Consider the following 27,036-nt stretch of genomic DNA (forward strand, 5'->3'; position numbering starts at 1 on the left):
CAAATAATTTAAAATATCATGGGGTAACTAAACAAGCAAGTAAAAAGACTTGCACGATAAAAACTTCAAGTCTTTGAAGAAAGAAATTGAAGAAGATATCAGAAGATAGAAAGATATCTCAGGATAATGGATGTAGGATTAACATAGTAAAAATGGCACCTTACCAAAAGCAATCCACAGATTTAATGTAATTCCCATCAGTCTTTGACAGGACAACTTCTCAGCTTCATATGGGAAAAAAAAAAAAAAAACTGAGGACAGCTAAATCAATCCTGTATAATAATAAAAAAACTGCTGAAGGTATCTCCAGCAATTTCAAGTTGTACTAGAGCATTACAAAAATAAAAACTACATGATACTGGCATAAAAACAGACAAGTTGATCAATGGATTCAAACTGAAGACACAGGCAAAAATCCACATATATATAGACACTGATTTTGATTTTAAAAACAAACAAACAAAAAACAGAAATACACACTGGAAAAAACACAGCACCTTCAACAAATGGTGCTGGTCAAACTGGATGCCTGCATGTGGAAGAATGCAAATAGATCCATATTTATCACTCTACAAAAAAACACAAGTCCAAGTGGATTGAAGAACTCAGCATAAAACCAAATACAATGAACCTGATAGAAAGTGGGGGATAACATTGAATACATTAGCACCGGAGACAATTTTCTGAACAAAACACTGGTAGCATAGGCAACTAAGATCAACAATTAATAAATGCTACCTCACCAAACTGAAAAGCTTCTATAAAGAAAAAAAAAAACACCACTAATCCAATAAAACATCAACCTACAAAATGAAAAAAGATTTTTTGTCAACTCCACATTCAATAGAGCACTAACATCCAAAATATATAAAAGAAACTAGATATCTACAAGTCAAATAATTTAATTAAAAATTGGGGTACATATCTAAAAAAAGATGTCTCAATAAAGGAATCTCAAAAGGCTGAGAACACTTAAAGAAATATTCAATATCCTTAGCCATCATGGAAACACAAATCAAAGTAAGTTTCCATCTTACACCTCTCTAAATAGCTAAGATCAATAACACAAGTGACAGCACATGCTGCTGAGGATGTGGAGCAAGAGGAACACTTCTCCACTGCTGCTGGGAGTGCAAACTTTTACAACCACTATGGAAATCAATATGGCAGTTCCTCAGAAAACTAGAAATCAATTTACCTCAAGACCCAGCTACAGTACTCTTGGGCATATACCCAAAGGATGGTCCATCCTATCACAAGGACACTTGCTCAACTGTGTGCATAGATGCTTTATTAATAATATCCAGAAACTGGAAACAACCTAGATATCCCTCAATCGAAAACTGGATAAAGAAAATTTGGTACATTTATACAATGGAGTATTTAAAAATACTCAGTAGTTTAAAAAAATGACACCATGAAATTTGCAGGCAAACAGATGGAACTAGAAAAAGATCATCCTGAATGAAGTAATACAGATCCAAAAAGATAAATATGGTATATATTCATTTATTAAATGAATATTAGCCATTAAATGATAACCAAGCTATAATCTGTAGACCCAGAGGAGTTAGGGAAAGAGGAGGGGATCCAGTGGGGGTGCATGGATTACCCTGAGAGGATGAAAGAGAATAAATTTACATGTGGACCTGGGGTAATATCAATGGCATGTTAGACAAAGAACTACAGGCAACTAATGACTGTTAGAAGAATTAGCATTTTCCAGGTTTTCCAGGGATAAGCCCCACTACTGGTTGTCCAATGCAGAGTGGTCAGCCTTAAAATCATATATATACCAATAACAAAAACACTAAGCAGGTTGTGTGTTTGTGTGTAAAAAATTATGCATACATATATATTCATATATGTATTTGTATATATTAATATACATAATATATATTATATAATTGTGCATACATATACATTCAGATATACATTCATATATTCATATATATCATACATATTATATAATTGTACATATATATACATTCATACACACATATGTAACAACAATTATCAAAAAAGAGGCTATCAATAGGACAGTGGGTAGGGCATGGGAGGGGTTCAAGAGTGGGTAGCTGAGAGGGGCTAGAGGGAGGAAAGGGAAAAGGGAAAGTGATGTATTTAATTCTATTTCAATTTTAAAAAAATTTTTTAATGTATAAAATGAACTGCAAGAGAAAAGATGGTGCTCTGGCAGTAAAGCTCCCAGGAGCCAGCCTTGGCTAAAAGTACATCTTTCTGTGGAGAGAGCTTTGTAATAAGCATTTCCTTACAGAGCAGAGCTAAGAGAACCTGTGCCTGTGTAGCAAAAAGGCTGAAGTTATAACTTACAGCTGCTATCTTGTTGCCCTTTGCTCAGAAAAAACAAAAACAAACAAACAAAAAAAAAAAAAAACAAAGAAACCAACATATAACCCCCTTCTTAAGTTATTCCTCTATTTGCCAACTACATATCAACTATTTCTATTCTAGAAACAGGTATTAGTGAGCAGCTATACTACATAATGGGAGGTTCCATTAACCTAAGAAGTTAGAGAAACTCTCCCCGTAAAGCAATGGCCAAAGTACAGAAGAGAACTAAACCCAAAGTTTAATTTTCACTTTCTCTTCCACACATTCCCAGCCATATGCTTCCTTCAACACTCTGAAACCTTAAAAATGAATGAAAGAGATTTGGGTAAGCTACTTCCTAAAGTGTAACATAAACATGGGTCACATAATTTAATTTTTGAAACAACAAGGTTTTTTAAAGTAAGCGGTGGCAAAGCAGCGCAGAAGGTAAGCATCCATCAAGTGATTTCCTCCAGAAATTCTTACCTGAAGCACAATAGGATCAATGCAAGTAAACTTTGTTTCTTCTCTATAGAGGTACTCAATAGAACACTTCAACAGAAGGATTTTGGGGTTTTTAATACAAGAATTCATCTAAAAATAAAAAAGGTTTTGTTAAAGGTTTACACTTTATAGGCTTTTAACCATAATTTTAATTTATATTGCTCATAATTCCTATTAGTATTATCAAACTCTAATTTATTACTTTTGGGTAATTCTCTTTTTTTTCAAAGCAAGTTCTTCAAAAACAACTTTTTCTCACCTATTCCTAGACTTTTAACCATAATTTTAATTTATATTGCTCATAATTCCTATTAGTATTATCAAACTCTAATTTATTACTTTTGGGTAATTCTCTTTTTTTTTTTCAAAGCAAGTTCTTCAAAAACAACTTTTTCTCACCTATTCCTCTATACTATTCATTATATTTTTGTTTTACAATTTCTCATGCTGTAAGAACAAATAATATGCTCTAGGTGGCAGTGGGTATTATATTGAATATGCACACACTCTAGATCAACAACTTTGAAACTGCATTTCAGTCTTTCTAAACTTCAAACGTAAGGAAGAAAAAATTAATGGTACTTAAACATTATTCTAACAGAATACATTCTCCAACAGTCCTAAGTTGGCAAGCCCAATGGATAATGTGAAGTTAAAAGAGAAAACAAAATTATTGTCAAAAGCATAAACTCTGCCAACATTCCAACTATGTGACTAAAGCCACAGGCAGAGCAACTTGTGTGCTGCCATTAAGGTTTCAGTTTGACCAAATTCACACAGCCCAGATTGGCAAACAGTTCTGAGGACAGCAAGTAAGTGGGCTAATATATCTAAGGCTCTAAAATTAAAGGCTATGTCTAAATATGATCAGTGAGGCAAACCAATAATTCATGGGTATGTTTCTACCTCTCCTACACATGATTTTCGTCAACTCCTGAAAAGACCTAACAAGTTTAGTCCTTGTTTTGTTTTGTTTTGTTTTGTTTTAAGATAGGGAGGACCTCCCTCTATAGACCAGGATGGCTTCAAACTCAGAGAATCCACCTTTCTCTACCTCCTGAGTGCTGGGATTAAAAGTGTGAGCCATCACCATCTGACTAAAATTCTTAGTCTTAATTCAGTAAAAATCACTTATTTTGGCTTGACACTGTACCTTAAAAGTGTAATATCCTGATTTACAAGATTGTATATATAAACACAATATTTAATACCAACTATGGCAGAACCTTCTCCTAATGAATAAAGATTACAGGGGACCAATCACTGGGGGATTAGGCAGGACTTCTGGGTCAGGAAGAGGAAGAGGGAAGGCAGGAGGAATGATTGGCCCTTTTGGACAGCAGCAGCAAGAGAGACAGAACGTAGGAAGCCAGAGGCTATTGGTTTGAGTGGTGCATCCACCATTCAAGGATTTAACATAGTTTACAAACTTAGGATGCTAGGTTCTGTGCCCAGCGACTGTTACCTGTTGATTCTAAACTAAGATTATGTGGTATTTTCCTTCACTCAGAGACTCAACTGGATTCCAGAAAAAGGGATGGCAGCAAAGTCAAGGTGTGCACCCCAGCCAGCTGCAGGAATTTGGAAGTGTGAGGCGGGTGTGGCAGCAGCCATTCATGGGAACTTAGTGAGCAGGGAAGAGGGAGCAATTTTGGAGCTGAGTCAGAGTCTGCCAGGCAGAGAACAGGCTGGCCTATCTGCCGGTGCCTAGCCAGCAATAGCATGAGATGCTTTTTAATATTTCATGAAACAACTGGATTTGACCTACTACAGATAGAATAATATCTGTAAAATGGGCAAAGAGTCTGTGTGTCCTAATCATGCACAAATTTTTTTTTCTATTAAATTCATTAAGGCCTAAACAATATAGCAAAACAACTATTTGTACATTTACATTGTATTAGCCATTGTAAGTCATCTAGACATAAATTAAGGTCTACAAGAAAGTATTCAATAGATTGTAAGTACACACTAAGCCAGCCCTCTTATACACAGAGCTTGGGCATCCCACATCTCAGCATTCCCTTGAAACCCTGGAACGAATAACCTACAATAACTCAGAGACAGCTATATTAGTCTATACTTAGAAAATAGTAAAAACAGAACTACAGTTCAACAATCTATGTTCTCAGACTAAAGTGGTTGTCTTGACTTCACAACAACAAGTCTCCTGTGATGAGGCCAAGGTATTCTTTAGTGTTATGTAGTTTCCTTCATGATTGTGAAGTAGAGCAAAGTCTAATGATGGTGTTATAGTTTCTCAAAATGAGAAGACCAAGATGCTAAAAAGACAACTCAGCAGGTAAGGGCACTTGGTATATAATTCTCAGCACCATGGCAGCTCACAACCATCTGTAACTCCAGTACCAAGGCATCTGATGCCCTCGTCTGACCTCCATGACATCAGGCACACACTGTATGTACTATACAGACATTCATCTGAGCAAAAGGCACAGAGAAAATGAATCAATAAAAATGTATTTGAATGACTACCAACAGATGACACTGAAATATCCACAATGTCTATTTTAAATGCAATACGATCCTCCACTCACTCATCTAACCTTTCCTCCTCCCTTAACCAACTCAATGAGACAGTCTAAAAAGGTTAGGGAGCCATGTATTTAACAAGGTGTCCAGGAAATTAAAAGCCCACAGAAGTTCCTATCTCAAGATTCCCTAACATTCAATACCTAACCTAACTTCTTCTCTTTGTGCTAGTGCTCAAAAGAGGCCTTGGAGCTGAGAGTAAGGTAAAATTGGTGTCTTAGGGTTTCCATTTCTGCACAAAACATCATGACCAAGAAGCAAGTTGGGGAGGTTTATTCAGCTAACACTTCCACATTGCTGTTCATCACCAGAGGAACTCACACAGGGCAGGAACTTGAAGGCAGGAGTAGATGCAGAAGCCATGGAGGAATGCTGTTTACTGGCTTGCTTCCCCTGGTTTGCTCAGCTTGCTTTCTTATAGAGTCCAAGACTACTGGCCCAGGGATAGCACCACCCACAATGGGCTAGGCCCTCCCCACCTTGATCACTAATTGAGAAAAATGCCTTACAGCTGGATCTCATGGAGGCATTTCCTCAAGGGAAGTTCCTTTCTCTGTGATAACTACAGCTTGTGTCAAGTTGACACACAAAACCAGCCAGTACAATTGGTGAGAAAATAATAATGACAATTCTGTAAGATGACCAGTTGTAGAAAACTAAACCATTTGAAGAAATCTTTATCTTTCAGAAAAGCCCTGCCTGGAGGGAAGGTCTAGGGAGATAGGATAGCAGTATCATTGCCCTCTATTGAACTGAAAACCTAACTTTCCCTCTTCCTTCTTCTATCTTATGAATTCCCATTATTCAAATTCCGACCCATCATCAGCTCTGGGGGACTTTCCTGGAACCTCTGAACTTTCACCTCTATGAACCATATGACTAGGCACCCTTCAATATCTACTTTTCCTTCATAGTAAAAACTCCACACTTGTGAGTTTAGCACATAGCCATGGTCTACTGAATTCCACTGCTGAGCTGAAACTTATTACCTTTTTATGTGCAATGTTCTTGGTACAAACAAAGCCATTGACAACCAGGGAATCAAATTTCTTTCCACCTGGGATCTAATAAAACAAGAAAACAATAAAAACTAGTGATATACCCAGACTTCATCAGATGGTTATTATTATGTCTAAGCATCTTTAACCTACAACATAGTTAAAGGCAGAAAGTTCCAGAATATAGTTCACTTCGTCTCATAATTAAGCATCTCATCATAATTGTTTTCCTACCTTCTACTCTAAATGCTCACTGACTAAATAAGCTGGTGTCGACAACACGATTTTTAACATTAAATATTATGGGTAAAACATACATTCCCAAGTTAATATTATCTAAATAAAGCAATTACTCACTGTTTTTCCTCAAGACAGTGATAGTCATCTATGAGAACAGACTTTCTCATAAATGGCATGCTAAGAAGCAGCATTAGAAAAGGAAGAAATTGGGCTGGAGAGATGGTTCAGTGATTAAGAGCACTGTCTGCTCTTCCAGAGGTCCTGAGTTCAGTTCCCAGCAACCGCATGGTGGCTCACAACCATCTGTAATGGGATCTGATGCCCTCTTCTGGTGTGTCTGAAGACAGCAACAGTGTACTCACAGACATAAAATAAATAAATCTTTAAAAAAAAAAAAAAAAAAAAAGGAAAAGAATGTTTATTTTGGTTCTCACACCACACCACAACTTTCCATGCACCTCTCACTTCCTATGAGGACTACCAAGAGCTCTATTTATATTGTTGACAGAGCCGACAACTTCATGGTAATGACTCCTTTCAGATCACCTGATAAATGACTGTCAGGCCTGCCCCAAAGTTCCTAACAGCAGCAAACAGTAGCAGAACTCACCTTCTTGATATGGACAAACTGACGGATATCCATGTCATCATCCTGGTGCTTGACATCAGGTCGGACTGTCTGAACAACCTGGCAGACTAGTGACACAATGATGTCCCTCCAGGACGATGACAATGACTCATTTTGAAGCAACTGCTGGAGTAGGGCCATCATGTGGTTATGGTTAGCTGAACTACAAAATGGTAGAAAAACAAGTTTGTACAGTTAGTACTAAAAACACAAGAAGCACTTTTAAAGAAATAAACATTCTAATTATGGCTCAAAGATAAGATCTTCCATGTCAATTATATTCTTTCAGTGTATCTTTATTTACCATAATGATTTTGTACATAAATGAAATCTGTGAGTAGCTTTAAACTAATAAATGACCTTCATAGTGCTAAAATAAAATTTTAACACATAAATTAAAATGGAGACAATCAGCCTGGGACTCTGCTTTACAAGGTATTTCATCAGAACCCAGACTACACTTTAAATTAGTATTTTCACTTTATAAGCAAGAGAAATTATGCATATAGCCAAGTACTGAAAATTATAAAACCTGTAAGAGAAAAATAAAAATCTAGTGCCTTACAGCAGCCTTTCCATGGCCTGCTTCTCCTCATTCTCCTCCCGCAAGAGTTCCAGGTTGTTATGATGCCATCCCAAAGGAGTAAAAGGCAGCTCTTTAGATTTTTCCTCTACTCGTCGATTAAATAAGGACTCTAAACATAAAATAAGTTAGTACTTCATTGTCATATTTTATACCATCAACTCATACACTTAAAATAAAACTCTCAGAAGGTGGTCAATATAAATTATTGCTATAAAACAGCAAAGACTTGTAATCAACAAAAAATTAAAATACGTAATAAAATATGCAACCATATATATACACATACATCAAGACACTCAACTACAGAAGCAGAGCATGAGGCACAACACTTCTCTAGCATGTGCAGGACCCAGCATAGTGGAAGGACGAAGAAACAACTCCCTCAGACAAAATCAGAGAACAATTATGAAAAGTAACTTAACCTAAGTAACAAAGACTCTCCCACCAAAAGTATCAACATGAATTCTAAAACACAAACAGAATAGTATTTTTTCATCCTGCTTGTTTTAAAGCAGTGGGTCTCAATCTTCCTAATGCTGTGACCCTTAATAAGTTCATGTTATGTTCATTACTACTTCATAACTAATTTTGGTACTATTATGAATCATAATGTAAATATCTATGTTTTCCAATGGTCTTAGATGACCCCTTGAAAAGGGCTATTTGACCCCCCCAAAGAAGTTGAGACCCACAGGTTGAGAGCCACTGTTTTAGAGAGTTACAAAGAATGCAAATTTTCCACATAAAATATAAATTGAAAACCACATTCAACTGAAATCTGAATGGCAATAGTAACGTCATGTGGGCCCTGAATTCTCAGAAGAGAAACTCTCATGGAAAATCCCAGTCCCAAATGACAGTATAAAGTCACTTCACACAATCCTTCACTGTATTTTACAATATAGGCTTTAAAACAAAGTTTTAACACACTAAAAAATAAACTACAAAGAAATTATACTAAATAAAACATAATAAACAATTTACATATGATTTTGAAGTCTTTAAATTTTTTAAACAGGTGAAATGATTGAGTGTGGTGGTGCACACCTTTAATCCCTGAACTCAGGAGGCAAAGGGTGCTGTGAATTTGTGGCCAGCCTGATCTAAGCTACTTTAGGGGCTGGAGAAATGGTTCTTAAGTTAAGAGCAATTGCTGTTCTTCCAGAAGCAGTTCCCAGCTTTCAGATCAGGCAGTTTACAACCATCTGGAACTCTAGTTCCAGGGAATCCAACACCTTGTGTCTCTGCAGGTGCCTCCACTAACATGAGCATAAACATATGCAGGCAGACACACGCACACACTTTTAAGTGACAAAAAAAATAAAAATAAAAATTTCTAGAGGGATAAAATGAATGAAAAAAGTTAAACAACAATGCTTTACAAAACATGTGCTCATTAAATAATCATAGAATATGACTGAACACATGGAAAGAAAGAGATGGGAAGTGTAATGCTTTCTTTTTTAAAGCAAATCAACTCCTATTAAGCACATGTAATGGTACAAGAGGCACAAGACTGGCACTTTTCAATTACATGAACAGCCAGTCTATAAACTAGTCAAACCAGATGTTAGAAGGTGAATTTAGATAGCCTACCCAGCCAGAGCAGCTGCCTCCCTTGTTCCAACTTGCCCCACCTCCTCACTTTTCTAAAGCCCCAGGAACTAAGAAGACTGGAGAAAGACTGTTCCCTTCCTTTGCCTTTTCTCCTCAGCAGCTTAAGGTAAGGTAAGAGGTTTGTATTCATCTATTCTTCTTTAGACCCAATGAGCTTGACAGTGGATTTCATGCTTTATTCTCCTTTGCCTACTTCTCTTCCCAATTCTACAGGGCAAACAGCAAATTCAAGTAATAAGCTCACTTGTGAGCTCTTTAATAGTGAGGCAATCCATGACAATATGTATATCAATGTTTACTATTATATAATGCCTTCAAAAGAATAAAACACAAAGTTGATTTTTAAAAAATTTAATCACCTTTACATTAAAGATCTCATCTCAAACTAAGACCAACTGTATATTCTTGAATTCCAACATACTCCAAAGTCATTCTACACATTTAAAATCATGTTCCTATAATACCAAAATAATCAAATACCATTCGCACTTTCTGTCAATCAGTGTGCTAAGACGAGACCTCAAGCACACCATCAAGAAGCAGACACCACTTCCAGTCAGCTGTTTTAAGATTACCTTTGATGAAGGCATCACTTATTGAGAGCTGCTGTCCTCCAGTGTCAGAAACCAAATACTCTGCAAACCAGGAAGAGAACAAAGAGGAAGGAAACACATATGACTTCAATATGTCAGCATAATTATGCAGCAGAACACCCCCACATGGGTGTGGTACTCCTACAAAATGCATCACCATCCAGCAAACGTTTAAATATGTTTTATAAATTTCTTACTAAACTATTTTCAGGAGACAACAGAACCATTAAACAATTTGCCTTGGTTCAAATGTCAGACATTTTAACAGATATGTTTTCAAATGACCTTAAGTTGTCAAAAACAGAACCAATTTATTAAACTGCTTCCATGTTGAAACATGGAAATTGGAGAAACCAAAACCAATGTTCCTAGACCATGGTCACTAAAAATAGTTTCAGAATAAGCTCTCTCTTGTTCCTTTTTTTTAAAAAAAAAAAAAAAAAGCAAAGGTCTTTAGTAATTAGCATGATAAACTTTAAAACATTATATCACTTACCACTTTCCTCATGTATTACTACATAATTTAACAAATAATGACTATCTATAGGCAGGGTACTTTATAGAAGCCGCATAAGAAAACTATGTGAGTTTTCAAACTAAACATGCAATAAAATAAATTTTTTATTTTTATTTTATCTTTATATGGCAAATATAAAATATGCCAAATTCTCCATATGGCAGAAGATAAAGATAAAATTCAAGGAATTTTTGTTAAGTTGTAAAATCATAGTTTTTGGGTTTTTTAAACTCCTAGCTTATTACCACATCTTTGCAATAAGATAGTTCACGAATACACTCTGAATGTTTTCAAAGCATTTAAAATCTAAATACTTTTCTACAAGTGAAACTCTACAAATGAACTTTCCTCTAAACACAGCTCAGAGCAGTTCTTTCTACTATGCAAATTAAACCACAGTGCATTACCAATATGTGAATATTCCGCAAAACTTTTTCCGAGTTCACTTCTAAGCCAATAAATTCACCCTTCCAGCCAGGAAACAGAGAAAATATTTTATCAGAAAACTAAACTATACCATGCAATATAACCAGGTATGTAGGCAAGACAGATATATTTTGTTTCTATATTTCTAGCAGAAAAAAAGCAATGCCAAATTCTGTTAATTCAATTAATGCATTGTTATTTAAAAGTCCTACTTCTCATATTAGAACTTAAATATCAAATTCTAGAAATTATAGTTTTCTCCTCTCATTATGGAAAAATTTAAATCTACAAAAAGTCCTGTATACTGTCCCCTTAAGATGTAGCAAATGTTGAAAACTTGTAATATCTTATTTCTCTATATATCTGCACATGCTTGTAAAGTTACCCAAGGGCTCAAGGCTTAACAGCATCTGCTGCTCTTCCAGAGGACCTGAATTTGATTCCCAGCACTCACACGGTGGCTCACAACTGCCTATAATTCCAGTTCCACAACTCCTGACACCTACACTCACAAAGATACACACATACAAGTACGTATAAAGTCTGAATGTAAAGTATTTCAAGTTAGTCACAAAACTTTGCAAGTAACACATCAGTATGTACTACTTGAAAACGAGAGCACTGCTCTATAGCCACCCTATTATTTACATAATTGTGAAAGCAGACAATAGTGTAACAATCACAAAACTGATCCATATTCAAATTTATTTATTTGCACAGTATCTTTCAAAAACATGGTTCCTGAAAATTGGATCCCACCAAGTCACACACGGAATCTGCTTGCCATGCCTCCCATTCTCTTTCCACTTAGAACAGATCTCCTAGGTTTTTTTCCGCAGTAAGGAATGTTCAAAGAACCAGGCAAATGTCCGATGTAATGGCCCACATGCACTAGGTCTGATGCAGTGTCTCCAATGGGATACTTAATCGGCTCCTTAATCACATCTTTTTTGTGCATGGGAAATCCACTCAAATGGCTCACAGAGCCATGGCTTTCACCTGTGTCTCAAAGTATTGCTACTAGTGTTCTAAGAACATTGCAGAATCTTGCCTGTAACACAAAACAAATTTTAATACCTGGGTTCAATTCCCAGCACCCATATGGTGGCTTACAACCATCTATAACTTTAGTTCCTGGGGATTCACTGTCCTCTTCTGACATCCACAAGCACCAGGCATATATATGGTATACATAAATACATGCAGGTAAAACACTAATATACATTTTTAAAAGTAAATTAAAATGTTTATAAAGTTTTGAAAGTGTCTGCAAAGTGCTTGTCACACAGGCATGAGAACCTAAGTCGAGATCGCAAACACTCATATATAAAGGGTGAATTTAGCCGTACAGGCCTGTAGTCCCAGCAGTGAGAAGTAGAAACAGGAGAATCCCTGGGGCTTGCTGTCCAGTCAGCCTAACAAAATCAGTGAGCTCCAGGTTCACTTCGTCTTAGAAAAGATGGTGAAGAGCAATAATGAAGAAAATACTCAGTGTTGACCTCTGGTCTCTTCCATACATACATGTATACATGTATACACACATACACACACACACACACATGCACACACACACATATACACACACAACTTCTTATAAACATCTGCCCCACAACCCACACACAAAGTGCTCAACAAACTGATATAGCCATACCCAGCTCTATAGCATAGCCTAAGAGCATCCTCTTCCAGCTGGTCTCAAACTGATATTGCTCATTTTAGTATTTTACACAATCACTGAAGCAAGCTACACAACTCTGTCAACACTCATAACAGCACTGCTAAACCTCTACAGTTATAAGCATACTATGCTTTGCAGACTGCAGACTTCCATTCAAAAAAACAAAAGCTCACAGTGGGCAGAATAATACTGGGTGTCAGAGGCCAGCAGGAGTAGACAGAATAGGGAAGTGTTGGTCTAGGGTAGGAAGTTTCGGTTAGGTAGAGAAACCAAGATGTACTTTACAGCACGATGACTGCAATTAATATTATTAAGTAGATATTTTAAAATTACAAGAAAGTAAATATTGAAGGTTTTTGTAAAAAAAAAAAAAAAAAAAAAAAAAAGTTGGTTGCTGAGGTGCCAGATGTTACCTGGTTTTACTGACTCATTCCTTTACATACATATGTCATTGCATCACTCTGTTCCATATAACTAATACAAATATAATTTGTGAATATGTGAAGAACCACAATGAAACCCAGTATCCTATACTATTAATCTCTCTAGTAAGTATTGAACAATCTTGACTACAGCAAAGCCCTATAGGATAACTTAGGATATTCCCTTCTTACTGGCTTCAAATCAATAATGATCATTTTAAACAACAATTAAAAGCAAGCAATCAATTGTTATAAAACTAATTCAGACTCCATAGCCTAAGCTATATTTTTTTTCACATCTATTTATTTACTTACTTATTTAGGAGGCAGGGGGCATGCCAATGCCATAAGTCAGAAGGCAACTTCCATGAGTTGGTTCTTGTTCTCCACCATGTGGGTTCCAGAGATGGAACTCAGGTTGTCCATCTTGGTGACAAGCACCTTTACCTACTGAGCCATCTTCTAGCCCAGCCCAGAACAGCCTATGCTTTTACCCAATACATAGGACCACTGACTCCAACTAGCTCTTTTACATATTTCATTGTTTGTCTAGGGCAACAAAGTTGATGACAATCAAATGCTTTGCTAACATCAAAAAAAAAGTGATATTCCTCTAACCTACCAACTTCTTATCACTATTAAGGTAGGGTTAGGTTCATTTCAAAGTGATTTGTTTTAGCTAGGCAGCACAGGCTCCCAGTCACCACAAATCTTTTTCTAAATACCATAGTATACTTTACTCACTAAACTTCTTACAATGTTGTTACCTCCCAAAGCCCTATCAAGAAGCCATTTTTATATAAATGAATATATATATATTCATTTATATATAATAAAATAAAAATCAGGTGGTGGTAGTGCAAGCCTTTAATCCCAGCATTTGATTTGGGAGGCAGATTCAGGCAGATTTCTATGAGTTTGAGGACAGCCTGGTCGACAGAATGAGTTCCAAGATAGCCAGGGCTATACAGAGAAACCCTGTCTCGAAAATCAAAAAAAGTGAGGAGCTAAAGAGATGACTGAGGAGTTAAGAACATTGGCTGTGTTTCCAAAGAACCCAACACCCACATGGCAGCTTGTAACTGTCTATGTAACTCCAGTTCCAGGGGTTCTGACACTCTCACACACACAGATAGACATTCAGACAAATAATCAATGCATATAATTAATTAATTAATTAATGAAAAAATGTCATGCCATCTAGCAATACAGTAACCTAGACTCCTGTTACACAAGATTTTTTAAAGACAATAGATTCTAGCTTCTTGATCACAGGTACAACTGTTTTTAATAAGCGGGCACACGATCTCCCCACATCTAGGCAGCTATTGAACTAACCATGCACTCTGTTTCCTTATTCTCTTGGACTTCATTTCTCCTTATCCATGTATCTTTTCAGGTAATATTAATTTTGAACTACATTTACTGCTCTAATAATTTCGATTTTTTCTTTCTATGACAACTGGACTCTTTGATATCCTGACCTTTACTCCAACCAATGTGGATTTTTGCAATCCTGTCATTTTTCTTAACAAGTATGTGCCTTTCTTTCAGATTTATCTTCAAATGGCAGTTGCTGCTCATAACTTTTATCATTTTTTAAAGATTTAAAACCAGAGTTTCCAAGAAGAATGATGGGTTTTTCCAACTGCAGAAACTTCTCCTTTTATTTTCCAGAGAGTTACACTGAGGTTGGCTGTAAAAATGTCACTTTTGAAGCCTCCAGTTCTATTGCTCACCTAACATTCTCAGTTAGGTTTCCTAAAGTGAGAGTGTGCCAGCTCAGCAGTATGAATTCTATGATGAAAGGTTACTTTTTTCAAAATTTTCAAAACATGCTTAACATTCCAAAAGGTAAAATCATCAGCCAACAAGTATACTTCACACTCTGCGTTCATGCTCCAGGCATGTCAGAGGACAGATGTCCGTCATGACATAGTCTACTGCTGAGCTACAACTCTCTTAAAGCCGAATCTCCTCACGTAACTACAGGAGAGTGGATCCTCACAGGGTCAGATCGGCCTCACTGTCCTTTACACTCATCCGCATCTTCCCATCCTGTTTCAAACTTCTATACTAACAGGATCCCATCACCATGTGGATTTTATTAAACTCAGTGGCAGTCAAATCTGTTTTCTCTCCCTCTTTCTCAATACTTAATTTCTTAAATAAGCAACACTTTTTATTGCCATGATTACCTTAATTGACATTTTGTTACATCTTGATAATAGCTTACACTGACAATTATGAGAAATTTGTTGAAGAAATAAATGTTTCAAGTTATAAATAAACCCAAATGCCCTTTTATGTTATTTTTAGGTTTAAAGTAAAGAGTAGCAAAGAATTAGACAAGTATTTCAGAAGCAATTCAGTTTTAGAGAGTTAAAAGTTTAAAATTCAAACTCTGGGTAAAACCATAAAATTAAAGGGTCTATCTGTAATAAAGATGTTTTGGTTATTATTATAATGAACTGTCATAATTAATTACTTATTTTATTTAAAAATGGTATATTTGGGGTTATAATTTAGATTAGCTTCTAATTCCATCTAGTAATATACAGGTCATTTTTTAAAAGGAACAATCCATCCATGCTGCTATGTTAAATGTTAGAAATAGTTTGCTGCATCTTTCCTTTTACATAGTGACTGTTTTTGGAGTTGTTTTATGTGGTCATTAGTACTTTTGAGTTCATAACTAAGGCATCAAATAAGGCAACTAAATTTACAAAGGAATTCACTGTTTACTAGAGAATAAATATAATGAACATGAATGAAAAAATTTCCTCAATCTATGTTCAAAAATCTACACTGTCTTAAAGAAACTGTTGTTGCAGAATAGCAAGGCAAAGAGGCTTTGTGATGTTAAAGGAAGAAAAGACAAAAGAATAGAGCAGAACGTCCATGTTATAAATACAAAGAATTGCCACCTTGGAAGTTGCACATTATGGGAACAGCAATCAGAAGAGTTCCTTTTAAAGACTATACTTTAAACTGGGCATGGCAGTGCAAAGGGTTAAAATAAGAAATAAAAAGAGTCAACCAAAAAGGTGTAGGGAGGAGTACTGGGGGGAGGCAAGAAAGGGTGGAACAAAACCCACTCCAAATCCCTCGGCCTTATGGGACAGAGGAAGCCAGAGGACAGGCTGTAATGAGATTCTAGGGCCCAGCTTTTCAGCCTGTTTGGAGTCCAGTTGGTGACTACCTCCTACCTTTTTGGTCAGCAGGGTGAGGGGGCACATGTGGGTACTTGGAGGGCTTCTTGATATGGAAGTTCACGTTGTCCAGCTCCACGTTCAGGCTGATAGAAGCGGCTGAGTCACTGTCCACTGTGGACTGGAAACTGCTGACTGAAGTGCGCTTGCTAGGACTGGCAGAATCTTTTAGTGTTGGGAAAGGGAAAGAAATACAGGGAGAGGGGAGTAAAAATGGGTTTTATCAGGGCATTGGAGGAAAGGAAAAAAAATTTTTTTAATATACAAGCCCAATGTGCAATACCAAAATGGATACAGTATTTTCGTGTACTCCTGGGTAGACTTAATAAATTTAAGCAGATTAAATTTAAAAGGAATTTTTAAATGAAGAAATATATTGGAGGTTCTGCAGAGAGAAAGTCTGATACCACAGTGGAGATATAAGAAAGCTGCCTGCTGAGATATTAGCTGGAGTTATTTTTAAGCTTCTGCAAACTAGAAACTAATGCAATATCCAGAAATGAATGTCAGCTGACTAATAAACTGGTTTCTTAAGAAAATACTGTATCTAAGACAAGGATCACTATCAGATGTTTCCATCAAGTGAGAACCTTAAATCATAAACAGGACAAGCATTTTACCGTACCAATACAGCAACAAGCAACAAAAACTAAAACTTTAGAAAGCCAAACTTACTAGCCAAATTATCGTCACCTTCTTCAGCAATCTGTTCTGTGTCACTGTCATCAAATTTTATGTCTTTAAACCAGGATGGCTCAGAGTGTCCTTCCACAGAGTTCACGGAGTCACTGTCTGGAGAAGGTGTCTCAGAAAATTCTGTACTCTGAAAGGACCAAAGCACAGGAAGCAACCAGCTCTCAGTGACAACACTAGTACACGATAACTTTAACCACTCAATAAATATACACAGAAACAACCAAATAACAAGAGGTGCAGAGCAGAATCATACTGATGCCCACTCTTAAAATCTAACTACAGAGCTTATATATTATATAGCACTTTACAAATGAACATCTCTCTGATACATGTTTGGCAGGGCTTCATTTCATCCTCTAGTTCTAAGTGAAGATAGCATTAAATGTAGTCTAACCCTGGCAACTCTAGAGCCCCCTATAAAAACAACCCAGTTTTAACAAATTATACCACACCACTATGAGGTTATTTGTCATTTCTAACTATGGAGCTTCTAGTTACAGTTTACAAATCTTAGTCCACAAGGTTTTTAGAGTTTTGCCATAAGGGTGTGTGTGTGTGTATGTTTGTTTGTACATTCTATGTGTATTTGTATATATGTGTGTATGTGTGTGTGTATATATATATATATATGTATTATTTTACAAACCAAAAATTAAAGAATTATATCTGTTTTTAAATTTTTCTCTATAATTTTCATTATCATAAAGAAAAAAAGAAATTTACACATTTGATCATTAGTGTACAATTTGTATACCAAGAGTCAAAACCTAACTCAATAACTAATGTTAAATTCTCCAATCATTTTATTTATTATATATACTTTACTCCCTCTTAGTTCTAAAACTACAGAGTAATACTGAACAGCATTAAAATTAAATGACAAGTACCTAAGTATCAGAAAGCCAAGTTTAAGCAAAGCCACAGCAGTGTTAGATCCTGAAGCCGGGTACGTCAATGGTGAAGCGCTTCCCTAGCACTGAATCTCAGAAGTATCAAAAACAGAATCTTTGGGTGATTGGACTACTTTTTATTCCCATCAATGAAAACACAACTTCAAAATAAGCTACTACTGTTCTCATTGGCAATATCACATCAAGCTTACCTGTAGTGGTCTATACAATGCATACTCATCCCTGAAAAGCTGGTCATGGTGACTGACACAATCCAACCAACGTCCATCAACCATGGCTTGTCCAATTGCTATAGCCTGTGCCCTAAATCAAGACCAAGAAAATTGAAATTTTAAAAGGTTATGGGGAGTAACTGTGTAGGCACATGACAAAACACCCCTTCATTTTTCTTTTATCATTTCCAGTCAAAGAACTGTTGAATGGTCTTTAAATAAATAAGGGATTAAAAAAAAAAAGAAAAACTTGAAACAAATTAAATTCTTCTAGGTACCAAAGTTGAGAACCTACTGGTAAGGTAGCCCTTTAAGTAACCCTTGTTTTAAAACAAGCTAATTTTAACCTCAGTAAGTATGCACTGAGTACACAATGCATTCACACCCATCTTTAGCAAAGTAACCAAGACTGAGAATGGCATAGTCCCTACATTCAAACAGCTTACAGTCTCAATAAAAAGACAACACAATTATAGATACAAAATATATGAGTGAAACATACATTATAGTTTGTGATACTTGAGGAATTAATAAAATACTTAGTCAACATTATTTTGTTCAATACCCACGACTTATTTCAACACCAAACCATTCCTCTATTTGGAACTAAGAGGTCCAAGTTTCAAAGAGATTGAATAAAGAAGATACAGCCATATTAGAACCCAGAGGTCTCCTGTTCACAGCTACTTGTTTCTTCACCTATTTAGATATGTGCTCTTTCTCATGAGAGGAAGCCTATTCTCAACTGCTCAGTAAGTGTTTCTTAACAAAGTCTTTGTTGAATAATTTCCTACCCCAGAAAACTTTCAACAATATGGAGGGTCTTCCTCAATTGATCTCCACTTTATCTTTGAGACAGGTTCTCTCACTGAAATTGGAGTTCACCAGCTACAGTTAGACTAGGTCATCAGCAAGCTGAACCTCTGTCCTCTGCCTCTCCAGGAATGTGCTGCTGCACCCAGTTTTTTCCATAGATGCTTTACCTCCTCCTATAGCATATGGGCTCTGGAAATCCAACTGAGGCCATCAGGCTTGGGGACAAGAGCCTTTACTCACTGATTCATCTCACTAGCCACCAGTCCTTGTTTTTAATGTGGTAAACTGTGACCCAAATCTGGTTCCTTACAGTCTCACCAAATAAAGTTAAAGAGCTAGTTCTCCCAAAACATCAAATTCCTAAAACAGCACCCTAACTCACAAAAGATGTTACCTTTACATCTTCAAATATACATACTAATCATTAATAAATATTAACTAATGAATAATGTCAAAACGTTTTGAAATTAAAATACCTTGTAGCAATGTGTCCATTTCTGATTAGCCAATTGACTAATTCCTTTCCTACAATGCAGTTGGGATGTGTTCTCAACCAGTAACGGTGATCCTGAAATTCCATCCCACTGGTGTGATGGCAGATTTTCTTCCACAGATCCTTCAACTGAGCACTGTCCTGCAATTACATCAAAAGCAACTAGTTACCCCCAAGACGGATGTTGTGCTCTGTTCAGACACTGTCCTGTGGTTCTAAGATCTTAAAAGAATCTCAATTTTGACTTCTTCACAGTAGCTAACTGCAGTAAGTTAAATATAAATAGCACATACATGGAAACAATTGAGTTTGACTCATCAATTCCAAGCATAACCTTTTTCTCTTCAAAACAAAAAGTGTTTTTTTTTTTTTTTATGTGCAATATAAAATTCTTCTTTGGAGACAAGTCAAGAAAGACAAAGATGATAATCATTATGTGAACCTAAGATAATTATAGCAGTCCACACTGCACAGATTCTAGGCATCCTCCCCTATTCTCAACTGCTCAATAAGTGTTTCTTAACAAAGTCTTTGTTGAATAATTTCCTACCCCAGAAAACTTTCAACAATGTTCCTCAAACCTAAACTTGTAAAAATAGATGGTGGAACACAGTCCAAAAATGGAGCTGTGTGAGAATTCTGAGTGTTTACAAGAAAGCAAAACACAAGTCTTGTGACAGCAGTTTCTTCAAAACATGGAATTGTTTCTGGAATGTGTTTTCATGCTCCTCCCAGGTATTGCAGATAGGAGTGAGTTTATTTATTATAACAGGCTATGGTTATTTATATGCCTCAATGAAAAAATAAGATTTTGCCACATGTGGCTTGTCCTCCACATGCAGCTTGTTCTTGTGACTGTACATTTTACTCAGGTGACTCCTCTTAACCCTCAGACTGTATACTGTCTGATGTTTTGAAAAGTTGGCTATTGCATGGGACTTTAGTCCACCTCATTTATCAGCTCCATTCTCCCAGGTCCCACCACCTGCTAGAGTGAAAAAGAAGTCGTATCTACTACAGGGACCTGAAGTCAGCTATGGGATAAGAGAGCAGGGACCCTTACAGAAGGAGCTGAATGAGAATAATGGGCAGAACCCAGGAAAAGCTGTCTTATATCAAGCTTGTATATCATTTTTAAAGAAGGAGCACAAGTATTAAAAACACTGCTTGCAAGTTATAAGTATAATCTCTGGTTTCTGGAAGGAAATTCAGATGAAGAAACATGAGACAGAATCCAAAAGAACACTAACAACATATAAACACAGGGAAAAGATCCCTGTACAATTTCAGATCACTTGGACCTTAATCCAGACTGTTATAAAAATTATTAAGGTAAGGAGGATATTAATCATGAGGAAGAAATGATTAATTCCTTGAATGAATATAAACTGGAGGATCAAACCTTAACATTGGTAAAGAGGCAAAAAAGGAGATTTTTCCCCATTCTGATAAAACTGAAAGTAAAACCAAGAGCCACTGAGAACTATGCTGGTGACAAGCCTCCTTAAGATACATATCCTCCATTGCCTGAAAATAACCCTGAAGCTTGAGTTGATAAATTTGGTAATCTAATCTTATTTTTCCTCCATTGCCTGGTGAAGATTTAGGAAAGCATGTAGAAATACTAACTTTATAACCTAAGCAGACTAGGGCTCGGCAGTGCAGAAGGAATCAGTTTCCCAATTCTTCCTCGGCCTCATGGGCTGCACTTGATATTTCCAGTGTAATTTCAACAAAATCAAAATGTTTATATGCATGAATAAATCAATCTACTTAAAACTCTAGAATATGACACTGGACAGCCCTTGCATTTTATTTTGAGAGGCATGAAAAGACTACAGCTACTTGAACCCTGACTAAAAGAAGCATTTGTGGGTCATGGGATCCTTCACTTCCTATAAACTTAGTCATTTTCCCCATTAAATTGTCTCCTACAGGTATTATAGCACAAGAGAATAAACCTTTGGAATAGGTTTGTTTACACCTTCGGGACCATAAAATACTGCTTATTTTATTCTTACTCAATTAATAAATCAGGGATGAGCCAAATGTCAACAATTATATGGATTTTTATCCTTGATACTACCCTTAACTAACGATAAGTTTTTAAGAGCATTACAGAACTCTATGGGTTTGTCAAATTCCATATGCAGATTATTAGAAAAAATAGAAAGTTCTTATCCAGCTGGTAAACTATAAGTTTTCTCATACAAACTGAATTTGTGATTATAAAATCTATCCACTCTTCTCCCATTCTACTGACAGATACTTATTTTATTGATGGCTCGTCTATCGGTATACGGTAATGGTCCGATAGTCACCATTTAATACTTTTTTTTTCTTCAGCCCTGGTACAACTGACTGATCTGATATTGTAGGATTATTTCCAGCAGTAGAAACTGCTTTAATTTCGTCTTCACATTCTGTTATGCTTTAGGAATGTTATGCTATAGGAACTACAACATCCGGTTCAAACCCATATACATCTTTTATGTATTACTCAGGCACATTCTAACCTCCCTGGTCTTACTGCCGAAGAAACAAAGCTAACTGGGAAGGGGTATACATCTGTCATTACAGATAGAGCCATTAAAATATTATGGATTCCTCTTTAGCTCATCTGGCCCCAGGTCATCAAGGACAACAGCTGAAGGCAAAAAGACAGTGAGAGTCACCAGAAAGACAGCAAACCTCCAGCTAAAGGGCAAAAGCATATTGGCCACATCATCAGAAGTCTGCCCACCTGGGCCCAGGTTAGGCCCTGGCACCAAGGGAGAAGTTATTTTACACAGAGCCCTATGTCACCTGAGAATCTTTCTGGCGATGCTATCTGCTTTGACCTGTGTGTCTGCAGTGAGTGCTACTGAAAATATGTTATGTTCCTCAACCTCCTTGTTTCAACTAATAGTTTAGATGGATCCTGTTTGGGCTATCTTCACTAACGACTCTGTGTTCATGTTTGGACATTGAGACCATAACAGACTCCTTCATACATCTGAAGACGGGACTGCATTTAATCTTCCTTTGGTATTTAAATCACTTCTTATTTGCACAGGACATCATAACATCCGTGCTCCTATTAAAGGGCAAATAATATGGCCTTACATTCTACAAGAGACCAGAACTACTACCCATAACAGTCTCTTTTCAAGCTATTCTCTAAATTTTCTGATCAATATAATAATATAACCAATAGTAATGAACACAGTTTTGGATTCCTGTTCTTTGTGGCTAAGTATTACACAACAATGCTTAATGGCAACTATATTTATCTATAACATCTCAAATCAAAACCATTCTGGATATCCTACTGCTGAAAATTTTTTTAAAAGCAGAGATATCATAACATGGTCAATTATTGGGTACATTCTACTAGGTCCCACTACCTCTAGAGCAGTAAATAGAAAAACTGAATGTATTGCCTCCCAATAGGTAAACCCAAATAACTTTCCATTCTAACTGACCACAGATTGCAACTTAAAGTCTGTTTCAACTAATAAATCCTACTTCTTTCCATGGAAAATGCTTTGACCCCAAATCTGTACCTTTTGTCATATCTTTAAATAAAATTTACATTCTGCCTAATGAAACCAATTTGAGCCTTTGGAATTTCCTGACTCCATCATTGTTATCAACCTTTTTATTTTATTTCTCCATGACATACAGCTGTGGCATACATTTTAAACATTTTTATTATGAAAATATTACTTCAAAGCCAGGCATAGTAGTACATGCCTTTTAATCGCAGTACTTGGGAGGCAGAGGCACGCGGTTCTCTGTGAGTTCAAGAACAGCATAGTCTACATAGAGAGAACCAGGGCTACATAGAGAGACTACTGTTGGGGGCCGACTTTTAGCAGAAAGCAGCTATCAGCTTTGCAGCCATCTTGAGCCATATACCCTGACATGAGACTTGGATTACAATAGCCTACAACAGCTGAGCACACTCTGATAATCTTGATTTAGATACCTTGAGATTAAAGGTGCATGAGATTAAAGGTGTGTGAGATTAAAGGTGTGTGAGATTAAAGGTGTGTGATTTAAGAGTATGACTTAGAAGTGGAGATCAGATTTAGAGACAAGACCTAAGGGCATGATTAAAGGTGTAACTTAGAGGCGTGGCTTAGAAGTGAGACATATAAAAGGCAGAGACAGAACAGAACTGGGAATCAGACACATCAGACATTAGGTAGAAGACACTTGGCTCTAGAGAGAATCTACACTGTACACTTCAGAGAGTACAACTTGGAGTACAACTTGGAGTTAGTTATTAGACATTAGGGAGACACAGAGGAGAGAACCAGACACAGCAGAGAGAAGACAGGTAGCAGGCACTTGGAAGAGAACTTGGAAGAAGTAACTTGGAACTTGGAGGCACTAGGGACTAGGAACTAGGCACTAGGAACTCAAGACTTAGGACTTAGACTGAAGAATAAACGGGATTGAATTACACTCTGTCTGGTCTGCATTCTTTGAGTCCGTCCTCACTCTCGCTCTTGCTGAACCCCGACCCGCAGACCAGAGCAGCAGCTTGGGCCGGGATAGAGTGGCCACCCCAAACACGGGGCGGCCTGGGCCTCAACATTTTGCTCGGGCCGAGACAGGCTATGTCTCAAAAACAACAAAATAAATAAACTTATAAAATAAAATATTAATTTTTTTCACTAGTAAGAATCTTTCCATTAATCTTACTTCTGCCTTTTGAATTATAACCTTAAGCCGGGCAGTGGTGGCGCACGCCTTTAATCCCAGCACTTGGGAAGCAGAGGCAGGCGGATTTCTGAGTTCGAGGCCAGCCTGGTCTACCGAGTGAGTTCCAGGACAGCCAAGGCTATACAGAGAAACCCTGTCTCAAAAAAAAAAACAAAACAAAACAAACAAACAAACAAAAGAATTATAACCTTTAAAACAAAAGACTTATTTTTCATTTCTTTGAGTTGGTCTTAGAATTAGGCTAATGTTTTTCATACACATAAACTGAGGAAAAGAGCCGATTATTATGTCATATAAACATAGTTATCATTAAGTTTCAAAGATTAAGAAAACAACAATCTAACTTCTAGTTCAATTCTTGCATTAGATAAATTCTGACTTTGACAAATCAAAGACAGAAATAGTAATGGAGTGAGTATAGAAAAAATACGCTAGTAAATAAAAGATTAAGCTAATGATTTCCCTGTTTAATTGATATACTTTTTTTTAGGACAACATCCCACTTAGCTCAAGTTGGTCTCAAACACAAGATTCTCCTGCCTCGGCCTTCCCAGTTTGTTTTACAGGCATGCACACCAAGCCCAGCTGACTCTCTTATATATCTGTGTCTTTAAGGGAATAAAAAGTCAGCATTCTTTACGTTCAAAACTAGCAACAAGTTAGATGCTGGACTGGTACCAGAAGAATTTTGCGTTCATCCTCAGTAGTCTCTGTCCTAATGTAGTTTCTGTTAGCCTGGGGACTGACAGATGACTCATATGAAGGAACCATAGGAGAACCAGACCGATCCAGTGACAGATTAGTGATGCTGGCTGATCTAGAAACAAAAACAAAAGACAAAATCACAATTTTAAGTTCATCTGAGAATAAAGTGAAGATTCATATAAATGTAGTTATGATGGCTACATAAACTATCACTGAAGAAAAGTGGGGAAGAACACCAGAAACTATTAATTGACTTAAAAATTTTGAAAAGTTTTAAATATTATGGAAAAAACAATTATACGATTTGCATATTAATAGTATTTCAAAGGAAATACATACAAACTCTGCTTGTAAGTATTTCAAAGGAAACACAAACTCTGCTTGTAAAATATACTGGAAAGTAATTTTTTCTGAGAAAACTAAAAAATGACAACTATACACATAAAATAACCTTGCATATCTGGGTTAGAAGAAATATGGTCTGAATCCCAAATCTAGCCTGCCCATTTTTAAATAGCCCAGGAACTACGAAGAATCAGTTTTATAGATGAACATACTGCAATTAATCTGATAGGAACACTAATCGTGAACCCCGACTAAGCAGAATGTTATGACTCAAGAAAGAATTCTTTTTCTTCTCATTAGTAGGCCTATATACCGTGTTCACATATTATTATAAATTTAATCAGTAAAAAAGTCATAAGAAATCTGTTTCCTCTTAGTATGTAAGTATTCCCATGTATCCTTACTTTTGTCTCTATGCAAAGCTATCATATGACTTATATATCAATATCACCAAGCTTTATTCATTTTTAATATAACTGAAGATTTTAGTTAAAAACTACAAAAAGAACAAAACTGAAATCAAACTTCACCTTCAATAGAAAGGATGAAAAGAAACTTCACTAGACACCACATGGAGGTGGTTTGAATATGCTTGGCCCAGGAAGTGGTATTATTAGGAGATGTGGCCCTGTTGGAGGAAGTGTGTCAATATGGGGTTGAGCGTTGAGAGAGCTTCTCCTAGCTGCCTGAGGATGTAAGTCTTCTTCTGTTTGCCTACAGAACACAATGTAGAACTCTCAGCTCCTTCTCCAGAGCCAGGTCTACCTGGATGCTGTCATGCTTTTCCTCGCCTTGATGATGAACTGAACCTCTGAACCTGTAAGCTAGCCCCAAATAAATGTTGTCCTTTATAAGAGTCATGGTGTCTCTTCACAACACTAAAACACTAAGACATACTACATAACTCATTTCTGGGATAATCTATACATTTCTTCACTTAATCCTCAGACATTCTATGAAGTAAGTATTACCAGCTCCATTTTACAGGTTAGGGGGGGAAAAAAAAAGAAGTAGGGTGGCTCAGTAGGTAGGTGCCACCAAACCTGATGACCTGCATTCAAACCTTGGAATCCACATGGCAGAATGAGAGTTATCCTCTCATCTTCATGTGTGCTGTAGCATGTGTAGCATGTACACATACACAAACAAATAATAATAATAAATATGTAAATCTAAAATTTTTAGGGTTTTGTTTTAGTTTTTTTAAGACAGGGCTTCTCCATTTGCCCTGGCTATTCTAGAACTTGCTCTGTAGACCAGGCTGGCCTCAAACTCAGAGATCCATCTGCCTCTGCCTCCCAAGGGCTGGGATTAAAAGCATGTGCCACCACCACCTGGGTAATTGTAAAATAACTGTTAAATCAAGAATCAGAGCTGAAGCTGAGCATGGTGGCACATGCCTTTAATTCCAGCCCTAGGGGAGGGGGACACAGAGGCAGGTAGATCTCTGTGAGTTTGAGGCCAGCAGAGCAAGTTGTAGTCAGCCAAGGCTAAACAAAGAAACCCTGTCTTGGGAAAATAATAATAATAATAAAATAATAATAATCAGGGATAAAGAAACTTAACTACATTTAGTCCTCTAATAGCAAGAGGTCCCATTCAAAATCATAGGTCTCAGATGAAAGTTCATTCTCTGTACATTATAAAGACAAAATCACTTTAAAATAAGAAATCATTCACAGGTCATTAACATAGAGTTAATAATAATCAATTACTCACTTCTTGACATTTTTCTTTCAGTGACAACCTGTCACTGTATCTTATTCAACTAAGTTAAGTCTACTCCACAGTAAATACATTCATTCATGCTGCCTGGTTCTGTACCATTACAATAATACCT

The 27,036-nt window shown here is 36.6% G+C and overlaps 2 protein-coding genes across 7 annotated transcripts in view; one reads left to right on the top strand and one right to left on the bottom strand.

Moving 5' to 3' along the window:
* The window catches only part of LOC117705391 (gamma-crystallin D), a 763,352-nt gene that overhangs the window by 596,461 nt on the left and 139,855 nt on the right, over positions 1-27,036 (top strand). The gene's annotated exons all lie outside the window — the stretch shown is intronic.
* Pikfyve (phosphoinositide kinase, FYVE-type zinc finger containing) overlaps positions 1-27,036 on the bottom strand; it is a 92,515-nt gene that overhangs the window by 40,398 nt on the left and 25,081 nt on the right. For 3 of the 6 annotated variants that reach the window (XM_076931765.1, XM_076931764.1, XM_034498001.2), the window contains 10 exons: positions 24,825-24,963; positions 19,417-19,574; positions 18,104-18,215; positions 16,981-17,128; positions 16,303-16,470; positions 10,033-10,092; positions 7,820-7,949; positions 7,237-7,417; positions 6,378-6,452; positions 2,821-2,928 (listed from right to left, as the gene is read on the bottom strand). In XM_076931765.1, the coding sequence (XP_076787880.1) occupies positions 2,821-2,928; positions 6,378-6,452; positions 7,237-7,417; positions 7,820-7,949; positions 10,033-10,092; positions 16,303-16,470; positions 16,981-17,128; positions 18,104-18,215; positions 19,417-19,574; positions 24,825-24,963 (1,279 nt within the window). Of the gene's footprint in view, positions 1-2,820; positions 2,929-6,377; positions 6,453-7,236; positions 7,418-7,819; positions 7,950-10,032; positions 10,093-16,291; positions 16,471-16,980; positions 17,129-18,103; positions 18,216-19,416; positions 19,575-24,824; positions 24,964-27,036 lie in introns of those variants that run through there. The other 3 variants (XM_076931767.1, XM_076931766.1, XM_076931768.1) reach the window with 2 other exon arrangements.

The sequence above is a fragment of the Arvicanthis niloticus genome, chromosome 3, assembly GCF_011762505.2.
Source record: "Arvicanthis niloticus isolate mArvNil1 chromosome 3, mArvNil1.pat.X, whole genome shotgun sequence".
Classification (NCBI taxonomy): Eukaryota; Metazoa; Chordata; class Mammalia; order Rodentia; family Muridae; genus Arvicanthis; species Arvicanthis niloticus.